This window comes from Pinus tabuliformis, chromosome 3_2, assembly GCF_031772625.1.
Source record: "Pinus tabuliformis cultivar Carrire ecotype Pingquan chromosome 3_2, CPIR1, whole genome shotgun sequence".
In the NCBI taxonomy this organism is placed as follows: Eukaryota; Viridiplantae; Streptophyta; class Pinopsida; order Pinales; family Pinaceae; genus Pinus; species Pinus tabuliformis.
This window is the reverse complement of record NC_142302.1, coordinates 59829751-59850236: the sequence shown is the minus strand read 5'-3', so window position 1 is coordinate 59850236 and position 20486 is coordinate 59829751. Positions and strand designations below refer to the sequence as shown.

Here is a 20486-nt window from a genome sequence, read left to right as displayed (position 1 = left end):
TAAAAAGTTTGCTTTCCCTTGCAAACTTTGGAGTTGGCGAAGAGTCGAAGGAGGAGGCAATTTGACAATAGCTTCAACCTTCGAGGGATCGACACGAATGCTGGCTTTCGAAACAACAAATCCCAGTAAATGACCCGTTTCTATACAGAAAACACATTTGTGTGGATTCAACCTAATTCGATAATGCCTACATCTCATAAAGATTGCTCGTAAATGAATAAGATGATCGGCTCTATGTAATGAATGAGCAGGTAAATCATCGAGATAAGGTTGCACAACATGCTTGATGTCATGAAACGCGTAATACATAGCTTTTTGAAAAGTTGCTCTGGCGTTCTTTAGCCCAAAAGGTAATTTGCAATATGCAAACGTCCCCCATGGACAAATGAAATTCATTTTTGGTTAATTAGCAGGTAGAATGTTGATTTGATTGTAACCGGAAAAACCATCCATAAAGGATAATATTTCACTGCCGGCACAATCATCAATGATTTGATCGATATAGGGAGTCGGATAATTGTCTTTGGGACAGGCTCGATTAATATCCCTATAATCGATACATATTCTTATCGTCCCTTGCTTTTTATTAACAGGAACAATATTCGATACCCAATCCATTAAGGGAATTGGATAAATGAAACCTGCTTTAAGTAATTTTTCAACTTCTGCTTTAATAGCAGCAGCTTTTCGCAGGTGGATTTGATGCAAACATTGCCGGACGGGTTTAGCATCCGAGTAAGTTTTGATTTCATGAACGACAATTGCTGGATCAATTCCTGGCATTTCTTCATATGACCAGGCAAACATGTTGCGAAATTCTTGAAATAGGGCCTTATATGTTTGAAATTCATCTTCCGTACAGGAGGCACCTACATGAATGTTTTCAACAATTCCAGGTTTAATTGAAATGTCAATAGGAACTGTTCGAGAAATATTTTCCAAATCTAACTCAGAATCAGGATTTTGCAAAGGATTCTGTAGTTCCTTGACATAATCAGTAGTAAAAATAGATGAAAAATCATTTTCAAAATGATCAATCTTAGGTAAGAATGAAGATCTATGATGAAGATCTTCCCATGGTAAATCATCAACAGGAAAAATTTCTCGAATCTGCTCATCAGTATGAACAAGTTCAGAAAAAGTTGTTGAATTTGAGTTTGATGTTGAAAGTGATTCTCCATGGACCACATTCATTCGGTCAATTCCGGTTGAATAAGGGTTGGAAAACGACTGTACATCCTGATACACAATTTCATAGGGACTCAAAGGCATAACATCGCCAAATGAATCCATATCAGATTCGGAAGGTACGATCCAAGGATCATCATAAAAAATAGTGTCTGATGAAATCATATGAATGGTTGCAGTAGAAGGCGATACTTTAGGAGGAGGAAAGGAAAAAGTTCCTAGTAAACCAGAATCTTTAACCAATCTTACCCCAACATCCTTATAAGGGATAGTTGTTTTGCCGACATGCTGGATACTTTCAGAAGAGGCTGGGTTGGATGAAAAGTAAGTTAGCTGGTCTATAGTTACGATCTTTCATTATGAGGAAACTTTATAAGTCGAAAGACCGATTAAACAACAACAATCATAGCATAAGACCAACTACGACCCAAGAGAAGGTTGTAATCTAGAGGGGCATCAACCACTTCCACATCTAGATTAACAGTTTTTCCTTCAACCCCTATAGGTAAATCCTGTAGAATGCCAAAAGGATGGAACCCATGGCCATCAAAAGCCTTTAGAATCATCGGGGATTGATTAAGTGTAGGAGAACCAAGCGATCTCCAACATTGGATCGACATAATACACGTTGAAGCTCCCTCATCAATCACAGTCCTAAGCAAGGTCTGTTTTTGACTAACACTGGAATCTGGAAATCCATTTGATGAGGTAAACGAGGTGTACTATTTTCTAAATCAAATATTATAAGGTTCGAGTCCTGAATATCAACAACTCCTATAGCTGACAATAGCAATTTACGCTGTGATGGACATGATTGCAGCACCTCCAAAGCCGACATTGCTGAAGGGGAAATAGCTAAATCTTCAACAATGTTATAGTTCTGAGCAGCTCTCGCATGTGGATTGAAAGCTAACTTTCGAAGTATACCTTTAGCAGGCAGTTTGATTACTAAGTCTGGGTTAGGCTTCTCGATCTGTAGCGGATCAGAACCAGGAGTTGAAGTTGATGGGTTCGAATTAGAAGATTCCGCTTCCTTACCACCAACAGGACTTTTACTTCCATAATCTTGCGATCGTGTCGCAATCCTAACATGGGACATCATCATTATGGGTTCTTCTGAGGCATTTGAGGAAGAACATATCATCCTACTCTCTTGACTAGGAAAAGGATCCTTCAAGACAGAAGGCGTTTGAGAACCTTTGACGATTTTCGCAACCTCAACGCGATGAGGGCAGTCTCTTGTAAAATGCTCTTCGTCACAAATGAGACAAGGATAACGAGGTTTACGTTTCATCAGTAGATTCCATTTTATCTGATTTCTCTTTTGAATTTTGCTTATTTTTCTTCTTCCCCTTCTTTTTACCGCCGATTTTTGATTTGGTCGTAGATGATTCTACGACATGAATATCGGCAGGAATTTTTGCGGAAGACTCCTATCAGGGAATCTGATAAAGTTATGATAGGAGAAGAATTATTTGAAGATTTCTTCTTACTTTTGGTGTTAACTGAACCAATCATACTGTCAGCGGCATGAGACCTTGAAGGAGCTGGAGTTATTTGATTTTGTTTCGGAAGGTCAGGGATTTTCTCATGTAAAGTACCCGACTACGTATAAACGAGGTCAAGGTACTGAGCTTGAGCAATTACTTGCTCTTCAGTAACAACTCCTGCCTTAGCTACATCCTTAGTGATTTTAGGTAATAATTATTTAACAAACCATTCTGCTAAGATTTGATCTGGAATAAAAACTTTCACTAAACGCCGTCGACGTCTCCATTCATAAATGTGATCTGAAATATAAGTGGACGTTGACTGTTTTAATGAAGTTAATAATTCCATGCCATTGTCATATCTGTCAGGCAACTGAAAATGAGTTAAGAACGAAGTGGCTAGCTGACTAAAATTATAAAAAGTGGCTCGCAGTAACTCAATGTACCATTTGGCCGCAAGACCACGTTGAAAAAGACGTAAACGAATTGAATCATCTGTAATGGAGTTAGATGCACATTAGAGGTGATAAGTCATCACATGGTTTGACGGATCCTCTCCTGATTTACCTTAAAACTTTGGGATATCACTGGGCAACTTATTCAGCATTGGCGGCCAAAACGGAAGATAATTAATCGGATTGTTCGTAAGGCGCGACAAATTAGGCAAGTCCAAAGTTGCAATGAACGGTAACTGACGATTAGGGTCTCGAAAACCCTGGGTCATAAGACCAGCCCCAGGAGGAGGATATCCAGGATAACTTGGAATTGGAATTGCATTTGGGATATTATATCCTCCTGGAAAACTAGGATTAACCGGACCGTACTAGGGTTGTTGAGGTTGCTGATAAGTATATCCAGGGTACGGTTGATACTGATAGATTGGGTTCTGCACAGCAGGACCAAATTGGTACTGTCCCTGGTATGGTTGATAAGTAAATTGAGGTTGACTTGTGACAACCATACTTGGACCAGGTTGTCCTACAGGCATTTGAACCGAAGTCTGAATTGTAGGTCTAGACTGAGGTAAAGATGCTTGAGGAATTGATGCAGGAACAATAGAAACTGGAGCTGCTGATACTCTAGAAGTAGGTGGGGTAGATTGAACAGATGTTGCAGCAGTCGTTTGAGGCAGAGTTTAAGGCGAACTAGGCCCGGGCTGAGAAACTACACCAGGTGCAGAAGTTTGAATAGTAGGCTGGACAGGTTGCTGGGTTGAACCAGAAACTAAAGGTTGTCCAGATTGAGATGACAACTGCACATTCGGTTGCAAGATCTGTTGAGATTGAGATGGATCCCACACTACGTTCATTCTGGGGTATGGACCCATAGAAGGTTGAGCATATTGAGGACCATAACCGGGTTGAGGGTAGGGTTGATAATTCAAAGGTACATTTCCAGCTTTTTGGACAAATGATTGACCTGAAGGTGGTTGGAAACCTTGGGTTGGGTACTGAGCTTGAGGTTGATAGCCTTGAGGCACGTACTAAAACTGGGGTTGACCTTGAGGCATATATTGATACTGGGGTTGACCTTGAGGTACGTACTGAGTCTGGGGTTGACCCTGAGGAATGTACTGTCCCGAAGGTATGTACTGTCCTTGAGGTTGCCCCCCAGGCGGTAACTGGGTACCTTGAGGTTGCCCCCCAGGTGATAATTGAGGACCTTGAGGTTGCCCCCCAGGCGGTAACTGACTACCTTGAGGCTGCGGATTTGGAATGGTACCTGATATCATAAGAATATCTTCTACACTCAACGGTTTAGTTCCATTATTACCAGTTAATAATCCATGTTCAACATGTTGAGGAGATGCTCCTTAAAAAGTACCAGTAAGTGACTGATACCCAGAAGGAACAGAAGGACTGCCATATAAAAATGTTTCTGGAGATTGAGAAAACATGGATGACTGTCTCGACATATTCAATGGAGGATATAAACCTCTAGGTGTTGGATGAAAAGGAATGCGAGGTGGTGAAAAACTTAGTCCTGGGTTTTCTAAAAAGTTGGTCAATGAAAGATACCAAGCATCCCTCCTAGGTGGACTGTAAAATATCGATTCATGCTGGCTTGGTGAATACTCGGGAGGTTGCCCCCGAAGTCTATGGGATTGTCTCGGTAATTCAACCACGATTAAATATTTTAATTACTTCACACACAAACAAAGAAAAATATCAATAAAACCACCTAAAGTCTCTAAAGAACCAAACAATTTGAATCACATGCCTAAAGAATCTAGGAGTTCAAACCAAACACAAACAATAACTTCCCGTACCAAAAACACTAGTTGGTGATGAAATCCAACGTCGCAGAATTCAATATAGAAATGGCAGTTGGAACAGTTACCTCGACAACCTGCTTAATGAAACAGACTGGCACAAGTTTCTCCACTAAACCGTCTCGAGTGAAGAGAATCCCCCAGAGAGTTCAAGTGAGTCTAGTCGACGTCTGCTCCAGGTACAGTGGGTTCTTCCCTCCACCGTCACCTTAGGAAAGAATCCTATAGATTATGGTCACTATGGTTACCAACAGAAACAAATATACTTGGGGGAATAGTCTGTGATCCGATACACACGCAAGGGTAGAGTAGCAAAGCTCAATCCCCTTGAAGGCTCCTTGACATAATCCAAGGTTTACCAACAAGTGACCCTAGGCTCCTCGATAATGGTTAATCCGAGGTTTACCGTTTTTAATACGTGTATATCTTCTATCGTTCCCAATGAGGAAGGATTGATTACCCCACTGGTTCGGATATGATCTTGTGCTTGACTCCTATAAGAGGAGCTTCCCAGAGCATAGATGTAACAATTGGAATTTATATCCTATCGCAAGATACAGCTACTTGTTTGTTTTTACTATCTTGGAGAGTTAATTACTCCCTACTCCAAGATACTAGCCTAAGCTATGTTGGTGATAAAGAGCCCTAGAAATAAAAAGATTGCTAGATAAATTTTACTTTAAGCGTTATTTTTATGGTTGTTTCTTAAGTCAAAAGGTGTGGAGATGAAACTTTATGGTGTGAAGACTCGACTCCAAAACACTAAAAATGCACCTAAGATAATAAATAATCCTTTTTCTTCAATGAATTTCTAGCTAAAGAAAGAGTTGAGAGTGCAATTGCTTGAAAAACAAATCTTTCCTTAACAAATAAATGAAAAGAAAAACTTTTTTGTTTTTTTCAATAAACTAAAAAATGAGACTACTAATTATGCTCACGAAAAAATATCCCTTTCTTTTCAACACTCAAACACTACAAAAAAAAATTCTTTTCAAAAGAGATTTAAAATTCCTAGAAAACACTCAAAACTATTAAAATTCTAATCTTGAGATCTATAACTTCTAAAAATCTAATTGAAGCAAAAGCTTACAAAATTTCTTTTTGAGGATGTTTTGCTTAGTTATCAGCAAACTAAGGACTAATTCGTTCAGAATAACAAATTAATCAAAAAACAACCAGCTTATGTTTTCTTTTTAAAAATGAAATCCAAAACTTTCAAAACAAGTTCTTTCAAAGCTTTGCAAAGAGAAAAACGAGATGTATTCCTCACCAAATGTAGATCTTACAAATCGGTCAGACTCACAAAGAAGACCAGAAAAAACCAGGGTGATCTGAGGTTTCTTAGGCTTCTAAACTCTGAGTTACTACAAAGACCAAACGAAAATCAAGCCAGGCACACATAACTTCTAGAAATTCACCTAAAACCAAAATGCCAATGTAATTCACCTACAAAAAGTTTCTGACAAGACACATGCAGATCTGGGCAGAGGCTAAAACACATAAACGAATCCTAAGCTTAATTGAATGAAAAGATTTTAGGTTTTTCAAAATTTTGACAGGGTCCGCAGGCTCCCAGTATAACCAGGTGCGGTACCACTCTGTGTAGTAAAGCAACAGTGCGGGGATGTTCGCACTGTGTTACAACCAGAACGTGCAATCCTCTTTCAAAAGCGTGAAAAAACAAAAACAATTCAAAATCTAAAGAAAATACCCAATCCCACACACATCAAGCAAAAACCAGAAACAGAGAAAAAGTTTCTCAAGTCAAAGTAAAAGTAAAGGCAAAAAACCAAAATTCAAGTCCCCAGCGGAGTCGCCATTTTGTCGGCCGGATAAATCATTCTTGCGGACAAGATCGATCTCCCTAGTATCTACAGATATCTAGCGACAAGCAAAACAAGAAAATTCTACCTTTCTCTAAATATTGCGATTTATAAATAAAAGCCAAGAGATGTTTTAGACCCTACCTCAAGTCCAACACTAGTTTGTGGCAGCCACGCTCTGACTGTCCAAATGAGTTTCCTTTTAAAGAACCTACAAACAAAAACAAGCACACATCAAATAACACCTGCATAGCCAATATAATAAACCATATTTATCATGATGATCAAGGAATTCATGAAATAAACCATAGAAGACAACTTATTGAGAAAAATGAACTTGATTGTATTAACTTTTAAACAAATAATAACTTTACAACCTTGGTGCCTTGATGTTGTACAAGCTCCTCCCAGGGTCCAGCAAGAATCTCCTCTACTTTGACTAGCTTCACACTCTTCCCAATGAGATCAAAAGGTATGTCATCTCTCCTCTCAAGCTCAATTAAGAAGTCTAAATTCCAACAACATTTACCCTAAAAAATATTTAGCTTTCAACCTCCCTAGCAACTAGCCCAATGCCTCATTTTATAATGCAGAGGAAGGAAGTTACTAGGTCCATCTTCAAAGGGATAGAGTCCTCTTTCAAAGGGATAAGCTCCTCACATCAAGGGGTTAGCTCCTTTAGTTATGGGATGCATGAACCACCTAGGAGCGAACTTGCCACCTCAAGATTCCTTCTAGAAGCATCCAGAATTAACCCAAAGTGAGTTTTTAATAATAAACTTGCACCTTTTTTACTTTTATAGGGGTCCGCACCCTTTCCTTTAGAGACAGAGCGGGCAGGTCCGCAGGGGACATGACCAGGAGGTGCGGGACCGCATGTAATGCTAAGAGAAAGTGCGGAACCAGAGTTTTAGAGATTTTCAAGGACTTTCTCTCATTTTTAAGGCTTGACATGAAGAGCCGAGGTTTAAGACTTGCAAAGGAGGACAGTATGAGTGGTGATAGGCTCACACTGACTGCAGAATGTCATGCTGACAATATTTTGTGCAACAACTCCGTTCCTCAAAATACATAGTCTTTACAATATCTTATCAAAATTTAACTTAAGACTTAACAACTTAACCCTGGGGGACCCCGTCCCAACAGGCCCCTAACACAAAGATGTGACTCATCCTGAGTCTCTCTACTGGTGTGTCCTCGATGTGTGCTTTGAGGCCACTGAATTTTGACTTTAAGACTTGAAGTTCTGCTGTACTCTGTGCGACAGACTGCTGAACTTCTTCAACTAACTTCTTTGTAGTTGGCCCTGCGACTGCTAAGCTCATCGTCCTCTGCATCTGCTGAAGGGCTTTCAATTTTCTCTGGACATTTTGTGATAGTTGGCTTGCTTTGTCGGCCCACGACTGCGTCCTTGTTGAAATGATAGAGGCCTTTCGACGCAACTCATTGATATGAGTCTGTATGAATTTCACTTCTTGGAGTTTGGCAAACCTCTGCACAGGTGCTAAGGTCTGAGTTGTCGCCCTAATCTCATTAGACTGCAGTTGCTTCTCGCGGATGACAAATTCAAGTTTTTGCAGATGCAGGTCTTCCTGAAGCGAGGCCCACATTTCCATCATACTTTCAAAAAATTGGCTGCAATTGTTAACTGCAGTGGCAAGAATTTTCATATTGACTTTAATAGTAGCCTCACGTTGCTCTCAGAATTCTTGAGGGATGGTAGGCTACAAATTCATCTGAAGCTCAGAAATCTGTAGCTGCAGCTCAAACCACACCTTTAAACCACACCTTTCTCACCTCAACCTTAGATTGTTCCACTATGGCTGCCAACTTCTGTAATTTCTCGACGGAAGCTGCCTTTGTTGGAATTTGGATCTCGAGAAGCTCAGTGCATACCCATGCTATCACTGCTTCCAACCACTGACTACACGCAATGACCTCTTCATGTTCTCTTAGTGCCTGCACCTTTTCCTCAAACATTTGCTGGTTGTTAGTCTTAACTTCACTGATAACCAGTAATGTCGACTGTTCCTGGGCCCTGAGCTCATCCGAGACTCCTTGATGCAGCTCATGCAATGACTAATTGGGGAGCGCCACAAGGTTAAGGCTCAATTTCTTCATATGCAATAGGTGCACCCTGTGCTTTGAAGTTTCAACATGCAATGATCCCTCCGACAATTGCACTGCGAAGAGCTCTATGGTAAGCTCTGCTGTTGAGGTTGTCATTCTCGGTTGCTTTAGGCTCACTTGAACTACGCTTGCTTGACCCAGGATCGCTTGTATAACGCTTTCCTTCCTCCTATGCTCCGCAACAATCATCTATGAATTCTCGACACAAGTACCTTGCCCAGTTGAATTGGACCCCCTGGCTGCACTGTGCAACCAAGGAGACAATAGGGGCCGAAACTTCATCTACGTGACACTTTCTCATAATCTTCCCAACCAAAATAGAGGCGGGAAACCGCAAAACCTCATCATTGATAGAGCTAACGGCATAGCCTTGAGACTTCTTGATCAATCCAAAGTCACTCTTCATTTGATCTGTGAGTTTCTTCTCCTGTGACTTTCCTACAAAAGCATCATCCAGATTCGCCCCCTGACAAGGTAGCGCAGTAATCCATTTGATCAACATCTCATCAATAGGGATGGGCGTCCCGAGCCAAAGACACTCATTCTACACTAGAGTCAGCAACTGGCGCACACAAATAATATTGATATTACCACGCCCGAAATGCGAAACATACAACATGTTCAACAATCCCTCATGTTGAATTCCCGTAACCCACTTCATTGGTTCAACTCGTGTGATGCCTGCTTCTTCATAATATAAGGATTTTAGGTACTGGCTGGGCTCAAACTGTGGGTATTTACTTCGATCCTTTAAATCCCAATCTTCCATTTTAGGTATGGTACTTGGGCCAACGATTCATCCTTAATAGGTACGCCTTCAAGTAATAGCGTAGTGAAAACCTTATATTTGATAACATCCAGATCCTTCATGACCTTGAATGTCGGCTTCCGCGAGTAAAATATAGAGGCAATCGAGAAACAAGTTCTACTTCTTCGGTGCCGATGTCTTCAAGGCCACTAGCTAATTCCTCCGCATCCAAGTCCCATGGTTGCATTGGCTGCTTGTTTTTATCCATTCTGCCCTTCTATCTCTACTTGGTTGGAAATTTCTGCAGCGATTCCTCAACCAGGGTTTGTTGCAGATTTTTCTACCTCTTAGCTGCTACTGAGGCAACAAGCTGCTTTCTCGGGGATCTCGATGCCATAGTAGGGGAAGACGGTGTAGCAGTCATGATATATCCAAGCTCGCTCTGCAAGAATTCCCTCTCTATTTCTACCCAATTCTACTCAAACATCCAACAATTCGCTCAACTCACACTTAGGTGCAAAATAAAAAAAATAAGCTCTCTGAAAGAAAAGTGTCTAAATGTGGAGTGGGGTGCCATATTTATAGTTTTTTTCAAATTCAAACCACTTTATTCCCTCTAGATCTCTCTCATTAATGAAATTTTTATGACATATTTTCATAGATATGCTCCCTAAATGCATTTTCCCCGCTCCTTTTAACGACAAAATTGTTGTTAAATCAACTATAGTTGTTCCAATGATCACTTTTTGGGCAAGCTGGGCAAGACTCATCCTTATGGCATAGTTACCTCATTGCAGCTTCCACCTGTGACATCTTCCTAAACAACACGCAACCCTCCTTCTTCGATAGAATTTTTCCTTGGTAGAGCAGTTTATAGTCCTGCGCTCTCTTTCAACTACCAGAAGCATTAAGACTTCCCTTCTATCATGTAGTCATTATGCAGGGACGAGATCGTCCCTGTAGACTTTCAATATGATCCCATTAATATTTTCAGGAGCCACTTCCCCATTTAGCTCCGCGAGATGAACTACGCGACCATCTGAAATATCCTTAATCACATACGGTCCTAGCCAATGCATCTAAATTTTCACTTGAAATTTGGTAAACTTGCTGTCATACATCAAGACCAAATATCCATTCTTAAAAGTGCATTGCTTAATGTGACGATCATGCCACACCTTTTCTCTAGCTTTTTGAACCTGCTGAAGAAAGCCAACCAAAAAGAAGTGTTCCTCTAGTGCAAATAGTTGCACTAGGCGTTCCTCCATTACGTCACGATCTGCCATCTCGGTTAGTTGAAATCCTGAGGCTGGGCACTATATATTCCATCGAAATCACTGCTTCTTGTCCATAAACTATTTGAAATGGTGTTTTCCTAGCCAATTTATTACAGGTCGTCCTATATGCCCATAGAACCGTCGGTATTCACACATCCCAATCATTCCTATCGACATTGCAGACCTTTGTTAGGGCATTCTCCGAGGTCTTGTTGAAAGCTTCGACAGCTCCATTCACCTGGGGATGATACAGTGTACTCTTCTGATGGTACATCTGGAATTATTCTGTTAAAGCTGCAATTGTCTCATTCAGGAAGTGTGAACCTCTGTCACTCATCATAATCTTCAGTCATCCAAAACTTGATAGAATAAATTTGAATATAAACTAGGTAGGAGTTGTCACGCTTCAATCCTTCACAGGTTGTGCCTCAACCCACCTGGTTAAGTAATTTGTCACAGTGATAATATAACGTGCTCCTGTATTCTTCCCTGGTGGCTGAATAGGTCCAACAAAGTCAATTGACCATTTATCAAATGCTTGTAGCATGACTTGTGGATTTAACGGTAGTTCATCCCTTCGCGATGGCCTCTTGGTCCTTTGACACACATCACACACACTGTAATACTCCTTAGAATATTTATGTACCATAGGTCACCATAATCTTGCTCACAAAATATTCTGCACAGTTTCCTTACCTGCATAATTTCCTCCAACGACACCACCATGTGCTTCAGCTAGAATAATGTGTCTTTCATATTCAGGCACATATCGGTGTAGAACTTCATCCGACCCCATCTTATATAAGTGTCTTACAATCATAGAAATATCTGCAGCCTGACAACTAATTCCTTCTTTTTCTATGTCGAATAACCTTTAGGAGCTACGCCAGTAGATGAAAAATTAATAATTTATGCAAAATTCCCATCTGCAACTCTGACACCAAAGAGTTGCACGTCAGGTAGTCCTTCATCAATATTAGTGGGCTCCTCGCCATTCTCGATCTGAGAGAGGTGATCAGGTCCAACATTCAATCTCCCAGGCTTAACTATTACTTCAAAATCATACTCTTGGAAAAGAAGCAACCATATACAACTTTCCTCCCCCAACACAGGCTTATTGACTAGGCACTTCAAAACAAAATGGTCCATGTACATTTTAAAGTGCGCACCTAGCAGGTAATTCTTGAATTTTTGTAGTGCATAAACCATGGCCAATCCTTCTCGCTCTATGGTTGAATAGTTCTTCTCTGCCTTAGATAGTTTTCGACTAGAGAAGGCAATCGGGTGATCAATATCTCCTACCCCTAGTTGAGTTAAGACAACTCCCAACACTATACAAGACGCATCCAAATGCACATGAAATTCCTACTTCCAATCTGGGAATACTAGGATTGGTTCCATGACCATATTTTCCTTCAAAATATCCAAGCTCTTCTTATAGTCATTGTCCTAGCAGAACGTAGCATCCTTCTTTAACAACTTCTCCATGGGCATAGTGATCTACGCGTACGCCTTAATAAACTTCCTATAGTACCTAGTATGACCCAAAGTCACACGTAGCTGCTTTATGTTCTTAGGGGGATCCAAATTGATAATTACAACAATCTTAGCAGGGTCTACCATCAATCCCTACTTACAGACAACATGTCCCAAAAGTATTCCATAAGGTACACAAAAAATGCATTTCTTCAAATTCAAGGAAATCTGATACTTTCTACATGTATCCAACATTAGGCGCAGACTAGAGACATGCTTCTTGACTAGCCCAAACACTATCCAATAATTTAAGTATAATTCCAAAAAATTATGAATGATTTCCTTGAATGCTGTGACTACCACCCTTGAGAAGATCACAGGAGAATTTTTTAGTCTGATAGGGATGACTGTATATTGGAAAGACCCCATTTGGTAGTGAAGGTAGTCTTGCTTCTATTCTTCGGCGCAATCTTAATTTGGTGATATCCCGAAAATCCATATACGAATGAATAAGCTTCCTTCCCACCAACATTTTCTAGAACTTCATCTGTAAAAGGCATAGGAAATGGACCATGTACACATGCATCATTTAACTTCCATAGATCAACACAAGTCCTGATATCACCCTTCGTTTTCTTCTCCTAGAACACCATAGGAATGACCCATTCCGATTCTTCTACAGGCTCAATTATTCCTTCCGTGAGAATCTTATCGTGTTCTTCTCTTACCTTTTCCTTGTATTTGGGATTCAACCGATATGGGAACTGCTTAAACGGCTTCACAACTGGTTTTAGATTGATCTTCATCATACTCAAATCTCTTACTATCCCTTGCAAGTCAAAGAACTTAGTTGGAAATAAATCCTGATATTCGTGTAATAATTCAACGACCTTATCCATTGTGTCTTCATGCTAATAGTCGCCAATGTTCGTGAATTTCGGTGCTGCTTCTAAGCCAATATCTACTTGTTTTGTGTGCACGGGTTGTGAGATATTAGGGATCTCCACATCAGGTCCAACAACTTCGCGCAGTCCCTCTGACTCAGGGATAATAATATCCGTGGATCCTCATCACCTTCTTCCATAGTAATATTATAACATTTTAAAGCATGTTGTAGCTGCGTACTCCAGTCAGGCTATATCCAAGTGATAGGCTCTACGGGTGTTCGGAAGATTGCTACTTTAATCTCCTGAAGCACTTCATCAATGCATTCGAACCTATCTTCAAAACTGAATGTCAACAAGAAAATCTCCTTCATTTCATCCCAACCAACAGTCCCGTGTCACATCTCCGTCACTAAATACCATTTTCTTGGGATAACATTCAAGGTATGAATAAAGATATGCACCCACTCTGATTGAGGTACCTCGCCCCACGCCTTAGTCCATCGAGCCAGATGTTCACATAGACCATCCTTTCCAGTGTCCTTTTTAGTGAGTCGAGTGTTTGTGTAGCCAAATCTTACTCGCACCATTTTACAATATTCCTTCTAGTCAGAAAAATTATCCTTGTGTGTAGCCCACCATCTCGCAGGCATAACTCTCAACGCTAGATCTAAGGCCTGGAACCGATGTTCCTCTGGTACGTCCCTTTCAAAATGGTCAAGAAACATATTGACATCATCCAAGCCATCATAATAAGGCAACTTACGTACCTCAGTAGATATACAACGTAGCAACTTTGTAAGCCAATTACATCATAGCGTAGAGACCTCATGCAACCGATTATGCTAGTTTTCTAACTCTTCATCTGAATCTGATTGGCAGGAACTGTCCTTCTCCCAGCTGATCCTTCCATCCGTAGTGGGATTGATCCAATCTTCATTTTGTGCAGTTAGCTTATATATGTGCTCAATGTCTTCGTCTTCATAATAATCACAGACTGGTTTTGTGTATCGCTCATCTTCTGCTGGATCTAACGGAAAAATCACTCGAAGATTATTCTTTTCAAATACCATGCTTCACTTCTTTAAATTAATGATTCCGTTCATGTTGAAGGTCCAATCAATCCCAAGCAACATTGGGTATGGATTACTATCATCTACTATCTCAATAACTTCAAAATCTTCCATTGCACTTGTGCCTTCAATATCTACATTTACTCCATGCAGGTGACCCATTGGAATTATCTTTTGCTGGTTCGCCATGCACAGTTGAATTGGTGACCACTGTAACTTAGGCTTCCCCATTCGTTCCCAAGTTTTCTTTGGCAATATGTTAGCATCAGAGCCCAAGTCTAGGATTACCTGGTCCATTTTGAAATCACCAATCTGCATTGTCAATCGCATCTCCCTACTAGTTCTCTTCTTGCTTTGGTTCACCTTATTGACTATGCGCTATTCTGGTAACGAATTATCCTTACTGGTGCAATTATCTATCAGCTCTTGTAGTCCTTAAACTTCCTTCTGATCTCATAATAACCTCATGCTAGTTTACAAAAATTATTTTAATATCGTGGGATATGAATCATGCGTCACAGTAACTTCTTTAGGTTTCTCCTTTCGTGGGACTAGCGACATCTGATTCTTAGACGTAGAAGCACCTAGATCCATAAAACTTTTTCTTGCCTCCATGAACATCTCTTTTTCTTTATGTAAATAAAACCCAACATTCTTCTCACCGGCTCTTCGAAACCATAGATCCAATACTAGCTGGTTTCCTTCAACCTTGTCTTCACCAGTGGCTATACCACTCCGCGTGACTATCTTGATACTAGGATCATCTTCGCACAGCTCGGATTGCATCATCTGAATATTATGCATCGGATATTAGTTCTTCTTCTCCTGCATCTTTGCTATTAATACCGGACAATCTTCTATAACATGATCAGATTTCCGACAATATTGACAAGAAGGGTGAGTGGAATTCTAACAGTCATGTGAAAAGTGTCTTTGTTCCCCACAACTATAGCAAATGATCTGGCCTCGACCTCTTCCAACTCCTCCTTTGCGTCCTCTTTCCCGTCTTTGGAATCCTTCGCGAGCCGCATGTGAGCCTTGATCATTCTGCATGTGGTTTTCAGCCTGCATTCTATACATTGGAGTTCTGTCCATCATCAATTCATAGCTTCAAAAATTCCTTTCATCATGACCAACCAATTTACAAAAGTTATAAAAGAGTTTCTTTGGAGACTGTATAAGCTTCTGTAATAGAGAACAATTATCTGTCGAATGTTGTCTTGACACTTGGCAGATGCTACACCAGGCACTTGCACCAGTGCTTGATCCAGCGAAAGATTCTAGCTTCAGCGGGTTGGGACCCCCTACAGCTATATAATCTTGGAATATAGGGAACTAATCTTTATGATTACCTTCAGTTTTACACTTTGTGCACCAAACTTTAGAATGTGTTTCCGATTTAACCTCCTTTCCCTTCTTTAGATCTTGGAACTCCATATGAAAGCTTGCTAACTACGACTGGATTTGTTGAACTCTTATATTCATGTCTTGGATCGACGAAGCTTCTAGCTTCATCACGATCTCCAATGCTTCGGCCTGAGACCCAATCTTCTGCTAAGATAACGTCAATATTAAGTGAGGTAATAACATAGCTATGTACTAGTCCCTATGTTGTTCATCAGAAATCTGAAGATTAACTTGGCTCAGTAAACACTTCAGTCGTTGATCTATATCCCACATAACCCTCTACTTGATCTCCTTTATTTCGGCCACACACTGAGCTTGGGACTTCGGCTTCCTGAATTCTGCATTTAGCGCATCCTTCGTGTTAGCTAACGAAGTGGCTGGATGAGTTGTACTATATCTGATGTACCAGGTAAGTGCTCAGTCTTGTAGCGCTGTAACTAGTTGCACATTCTTCATGTCATCATCGTTGACCTGCTATTCCTTCCACACAACTTCTGCGATGAACAAAAACTAATTGGGATCCTTTGATCCTTGACCCTTGAATACAATCATTTTCACTGTATTCACCATACTAAATAACGAAGGTGGAGGTGGAGGTGGAGGTGTAAGTGTATGAGGCAGAGGTGAAGGTGGAGGTGGAGTGGATAGATGTGGAATCCCAGAAGTATCCTGATCTACTAACTGTGTCGCACCTCTAGGCGTACTAGGGCTACTTATTTCTTCTTCACTTCTAGACTCTCCCAATAAAGGACTATATTCACTCCCGATGAATTTGTCTAGATCTACTCTGAATTGCTTTCCACTTCACGTAGATCCAGTCTGACCTCTCTTAAACATTAATGTAAAGGCATAACCCATTTTTTCGCACAACAACATTTTAATCTAGGTCTTTAGCGATTTCAGGTACTTACCTCTCAGACCTTTGAAGAATCGACGTTCAGCTTCACTATGAGACACAAATGTATCAATTGAAAATTCAGTGATGAAACCGCCCAAGATACTATCAATCCAGTAATAAACAACCCTTGCAACTTTATAATTAGATCCTTCAAGATGTTTGCCCACTTATGGATTCCACATAACAGGATCGTTGTGCTTCCAAGTAGGTTCGCTATCCGCTAATTTGGACAACTGCTCATGTAATTCACAAGGGAACGTCGAAAAGAAAACTTCATGCACTTCTTTGTAGAGATATTTCTGTAACCACCTTTATTTTGGAAAACACGGATTCTGATTCTCCTGAGTTGCAAACTCGTGTAACTTACGATCTACCCACTTCTTGATTTATTTATTAGTTGGTCTCCACGGACGCCACATCACACATCCCTCAGATAGATCCCGGTCCTGGCAACAAAACCATTTGTTGGCTTGAGGGGGCTTGGACCTAGGTTTAGAGTTAGCTGCACTAACCAACAAACCCTACACTACTGACCCTTTCGACAACAACCCGCTTAGAGCAGGTTGCAGTCTCACCCAAAGCAATATTAGGGGATGTTAGAACCAGGTTTCTACATCCAAAAGTCTATGTGATTTTGGGGTAAGGTGTTTCTTCAGTTTAAGGCTTGATATGACCTTCGCGAACCCTTATCCTCAAAAGCCCCAAAATTAAAGCAATTTCCAATTAAACAGAGTTATGGAATTTTCCTATTGGTTTTAATTGTGCTAAATTCTCTGCAAGAATTATTATGGAATTTTTATAAAGAACTTCAATGAGTTATTTTTTAGGAATCAAATATAATTTAAGTTAAGAGTTATTACATAAACCTATGTCACCCTGGTCAATCTAGATAAATTAGGTCAATGTGGTAAATCTAGTAAGCTCAGGCCAACTTAGTAAACCTCACAAGCTTAATAGAATTAGATGAACCTAGTTAACCTAGTAAACCTAGGTCAACCTAATCAACTCTGGTTGACCATGGTTGACCCAGTAATCCCAAGTAAATTACAAGAAAACATAGGTGACATGTTAATGTATAGTAATATGTTATCAATGTGTTTATGTGTAAATTTATGTATTATTAATGCCTTGAAAGTGTGTTAATGTGTAAATTAATATATTATTAATATAAATGAATATTAAATTTTCCACATTTTAAGATCTTGTTTGATAAAAAGATGCATTTATATGCATCTAACCATTTCCTTTTGCTATTGTTTTAAATTGAAAACTATTTACTTTCCTCTATGTTATCTATTCAACATTTTTTTAGCAATATATATTTGCATAAAAATTGATTCTTTAAATGAAACATTTTTCTATATTTAGATAACTTCAATAGTCCTCAAATATTTTTATCTTTGAAAATCACCATAACAAAAATTAGATTCTTTTATACCTATTATTGCTTTATACCTATTGTAATCATTATAATCTTAAAAAATTAAGTTTGTTTAGTTTTAAGATTTTTAATATTTATAGATTCTTAATGGTCTTAAATTTATTTCCACTATCAATAAAATTATTCAATCACTTCCAAATTTTAATAATGTTGAATTTATTTCCTTTATTAAAAATAACTATTTATAGGGAATTTGTGTGTACAGACAAAACTGTTCATTGGTAGACAACGCCTGCAAAAAAAAATTGGCTTTACCCTATCGATAAAAGCTGGTACATCACGTACTAATTTCCTTCTTAATTATTATGTAACATCAACTGGGGCTGGGCATGAATCAAGCAATTTATAATGCTGACAATTGCATATAAGAAAGCAATTTATAACGTTGACGATTGCAAAATATCAAAAAGCAATTTATAACGTTGACGATTGCAAAATAAAAAAATAAGCAATTTATAATTTCCCGGACGATAGTCCAGTTTCACACCCCTGATCCTTTTGAATTTAATGTTTGAGTTTGAATATGTATAATAAAAAATGATAAGACCTAGTTTTAATAGATAAAGGATCTTCTTTTAAACCAGTTTTATTTAATACTATAGTTTATCAATATTACATGGTTTATCAATATTACATGTTCCGGAAAAAAATCACAGTATAATCATATTATTTTTTATATATTTTATTTTAATTTAATTTTATAATTTTTTAAAAATAATTATTTTTAATGATAATAAATAAATAATTATGGTTTTTGCAGTTTGCTTATTAGTTTTAACTATGCTAAATTTTATATAGAATTTTAAAGAATTATTTTTTAGGAATTAAATAAAATTTAAATTAAAGACTATTACACAAACCTATGCCACTCTAGTGAATCTAAACCTAGGTCCATATGGTAAATATAGTAAATCTCTAACTTAACAAATTTAAGTTAACCTAGTTAAACTAGTAAGCTAAGGTCAACCCAGTAGGGCTTCATTGAGGGAGCAATACCACACCAAGTGCATTCATATTGGGAGATATATATTGAAGAAAAAATAACATAATATATTGAGGGATATATAAGGGGGTAAAGGGCTTTTATATTTGTAGGTATAAAAATCAGAGCAACTCGAAGCTCCCTCACATATCTGGAGCAACACGCGGCTTCCCTCACCACCCTCCCACTCCACTAGGAATTGGACTAGATAATCCAACTTCTATAACTTACTATGACTAAGTATCTCCACTAGTGTTTTATTGGTTTTGTTAGTTTATTGGCATTTTTGGCCTCTAGGGTTATGGTGGGCTAGCTTATGTAATTTTTGGAATGTTTGTCATGGTCAGGTAGCGTGGGTCAACAAACCTAAAGCCAATAAAATTTGCTAGACCAAATTTGTAAATATTAACATTAACATTTAACAAAAAAACCCTAATTTACAAAAAAATATATATACAACAAAAAGTTATACCTTTATAATTTTTTATAAAGGATATTAATATATTTTCTACCTTTATAATTTTTTATAAAAAAATATTAATATTATAATAAATATGTTATTTATAAACATAAATTTTATTTTTCAATTATTCTTTTTTTCGGAATGTTCTATTTTTCAAAAAGAAACATATATTTTTAATAAATACAATAAAGAAAGTTACACACTAAATTAATATATGATTTTTCAAAAAACGATATTATATAAATAAAGAAAACTACACATTTTCAAGCCTTATTAGCACAATTAGTTGGGGATGGGCCTCATCAGCAAAGCCACCCATGATCAAGTCTCTCTAGGAGGAGGAGACATGCTAAAAAATCCAGTCAACACATGCTAACAAATCCAGTCAGCTAAGGCCTGTTGTGGCCCAAGCTTGGTGTGATGCGCGGGTGACTTTGACGACTTAGATGCCCCTAAGTCGTGGCTCCTCAAACCACAGATCAAACCTAAAAAATCACAGATAATAAAAAATACACACTAATATAACAATTTTTTAATAAAAAACAATATTATATAAATGATAATTTGATACTCAAAAGTAATATATATATATATATATGTATATATATATATATATATATTTTATATTTATAATACCTTATAGAAAAAGGAAAATAGATAATAATAATAATGTGAGTTGCAGAAAATTGAGAAATTAAAAGTTCAAATCTATTGACTATAATTTGAACCTATAAAGATATTATACATAATTTTTTTTTATTAAATAATTAAATTTAATAAATATTTAAAAAAAATATATTTTATAATTTTGAATTAATGAAATAATATTAAAAGAACATTTTTTCATAACTTTCTTATATCATTATAATTTTATATTAAAAATATAAATATTATAATAAATATACTCTTGACATTTTAAACTAGTAAGAGATAT

At 38.2% G+C, this 20486-nt stretch overlaps 1 protein-coding gene across 1 annotated transcript; it reads right to left on the bottom strand.

Moving 5' to 3' along the window:
* Positions 1-14364: 14364 nt before the first annotated feature.
* LOC149179832 (uncharacterized) lies at positions 14365-14691 on the bottom strand. Its single transcript, XM_089413661.1, has one exon. It carries the CDS (start codon positions 14689-14691, stop codon positions 14365-14367), a length of 327 nt encoding a protein of 108 aa, XP_089269787.1.
* Between the last annotated feature and the right edge of the window lie 5795 nt (positions 14692-20486).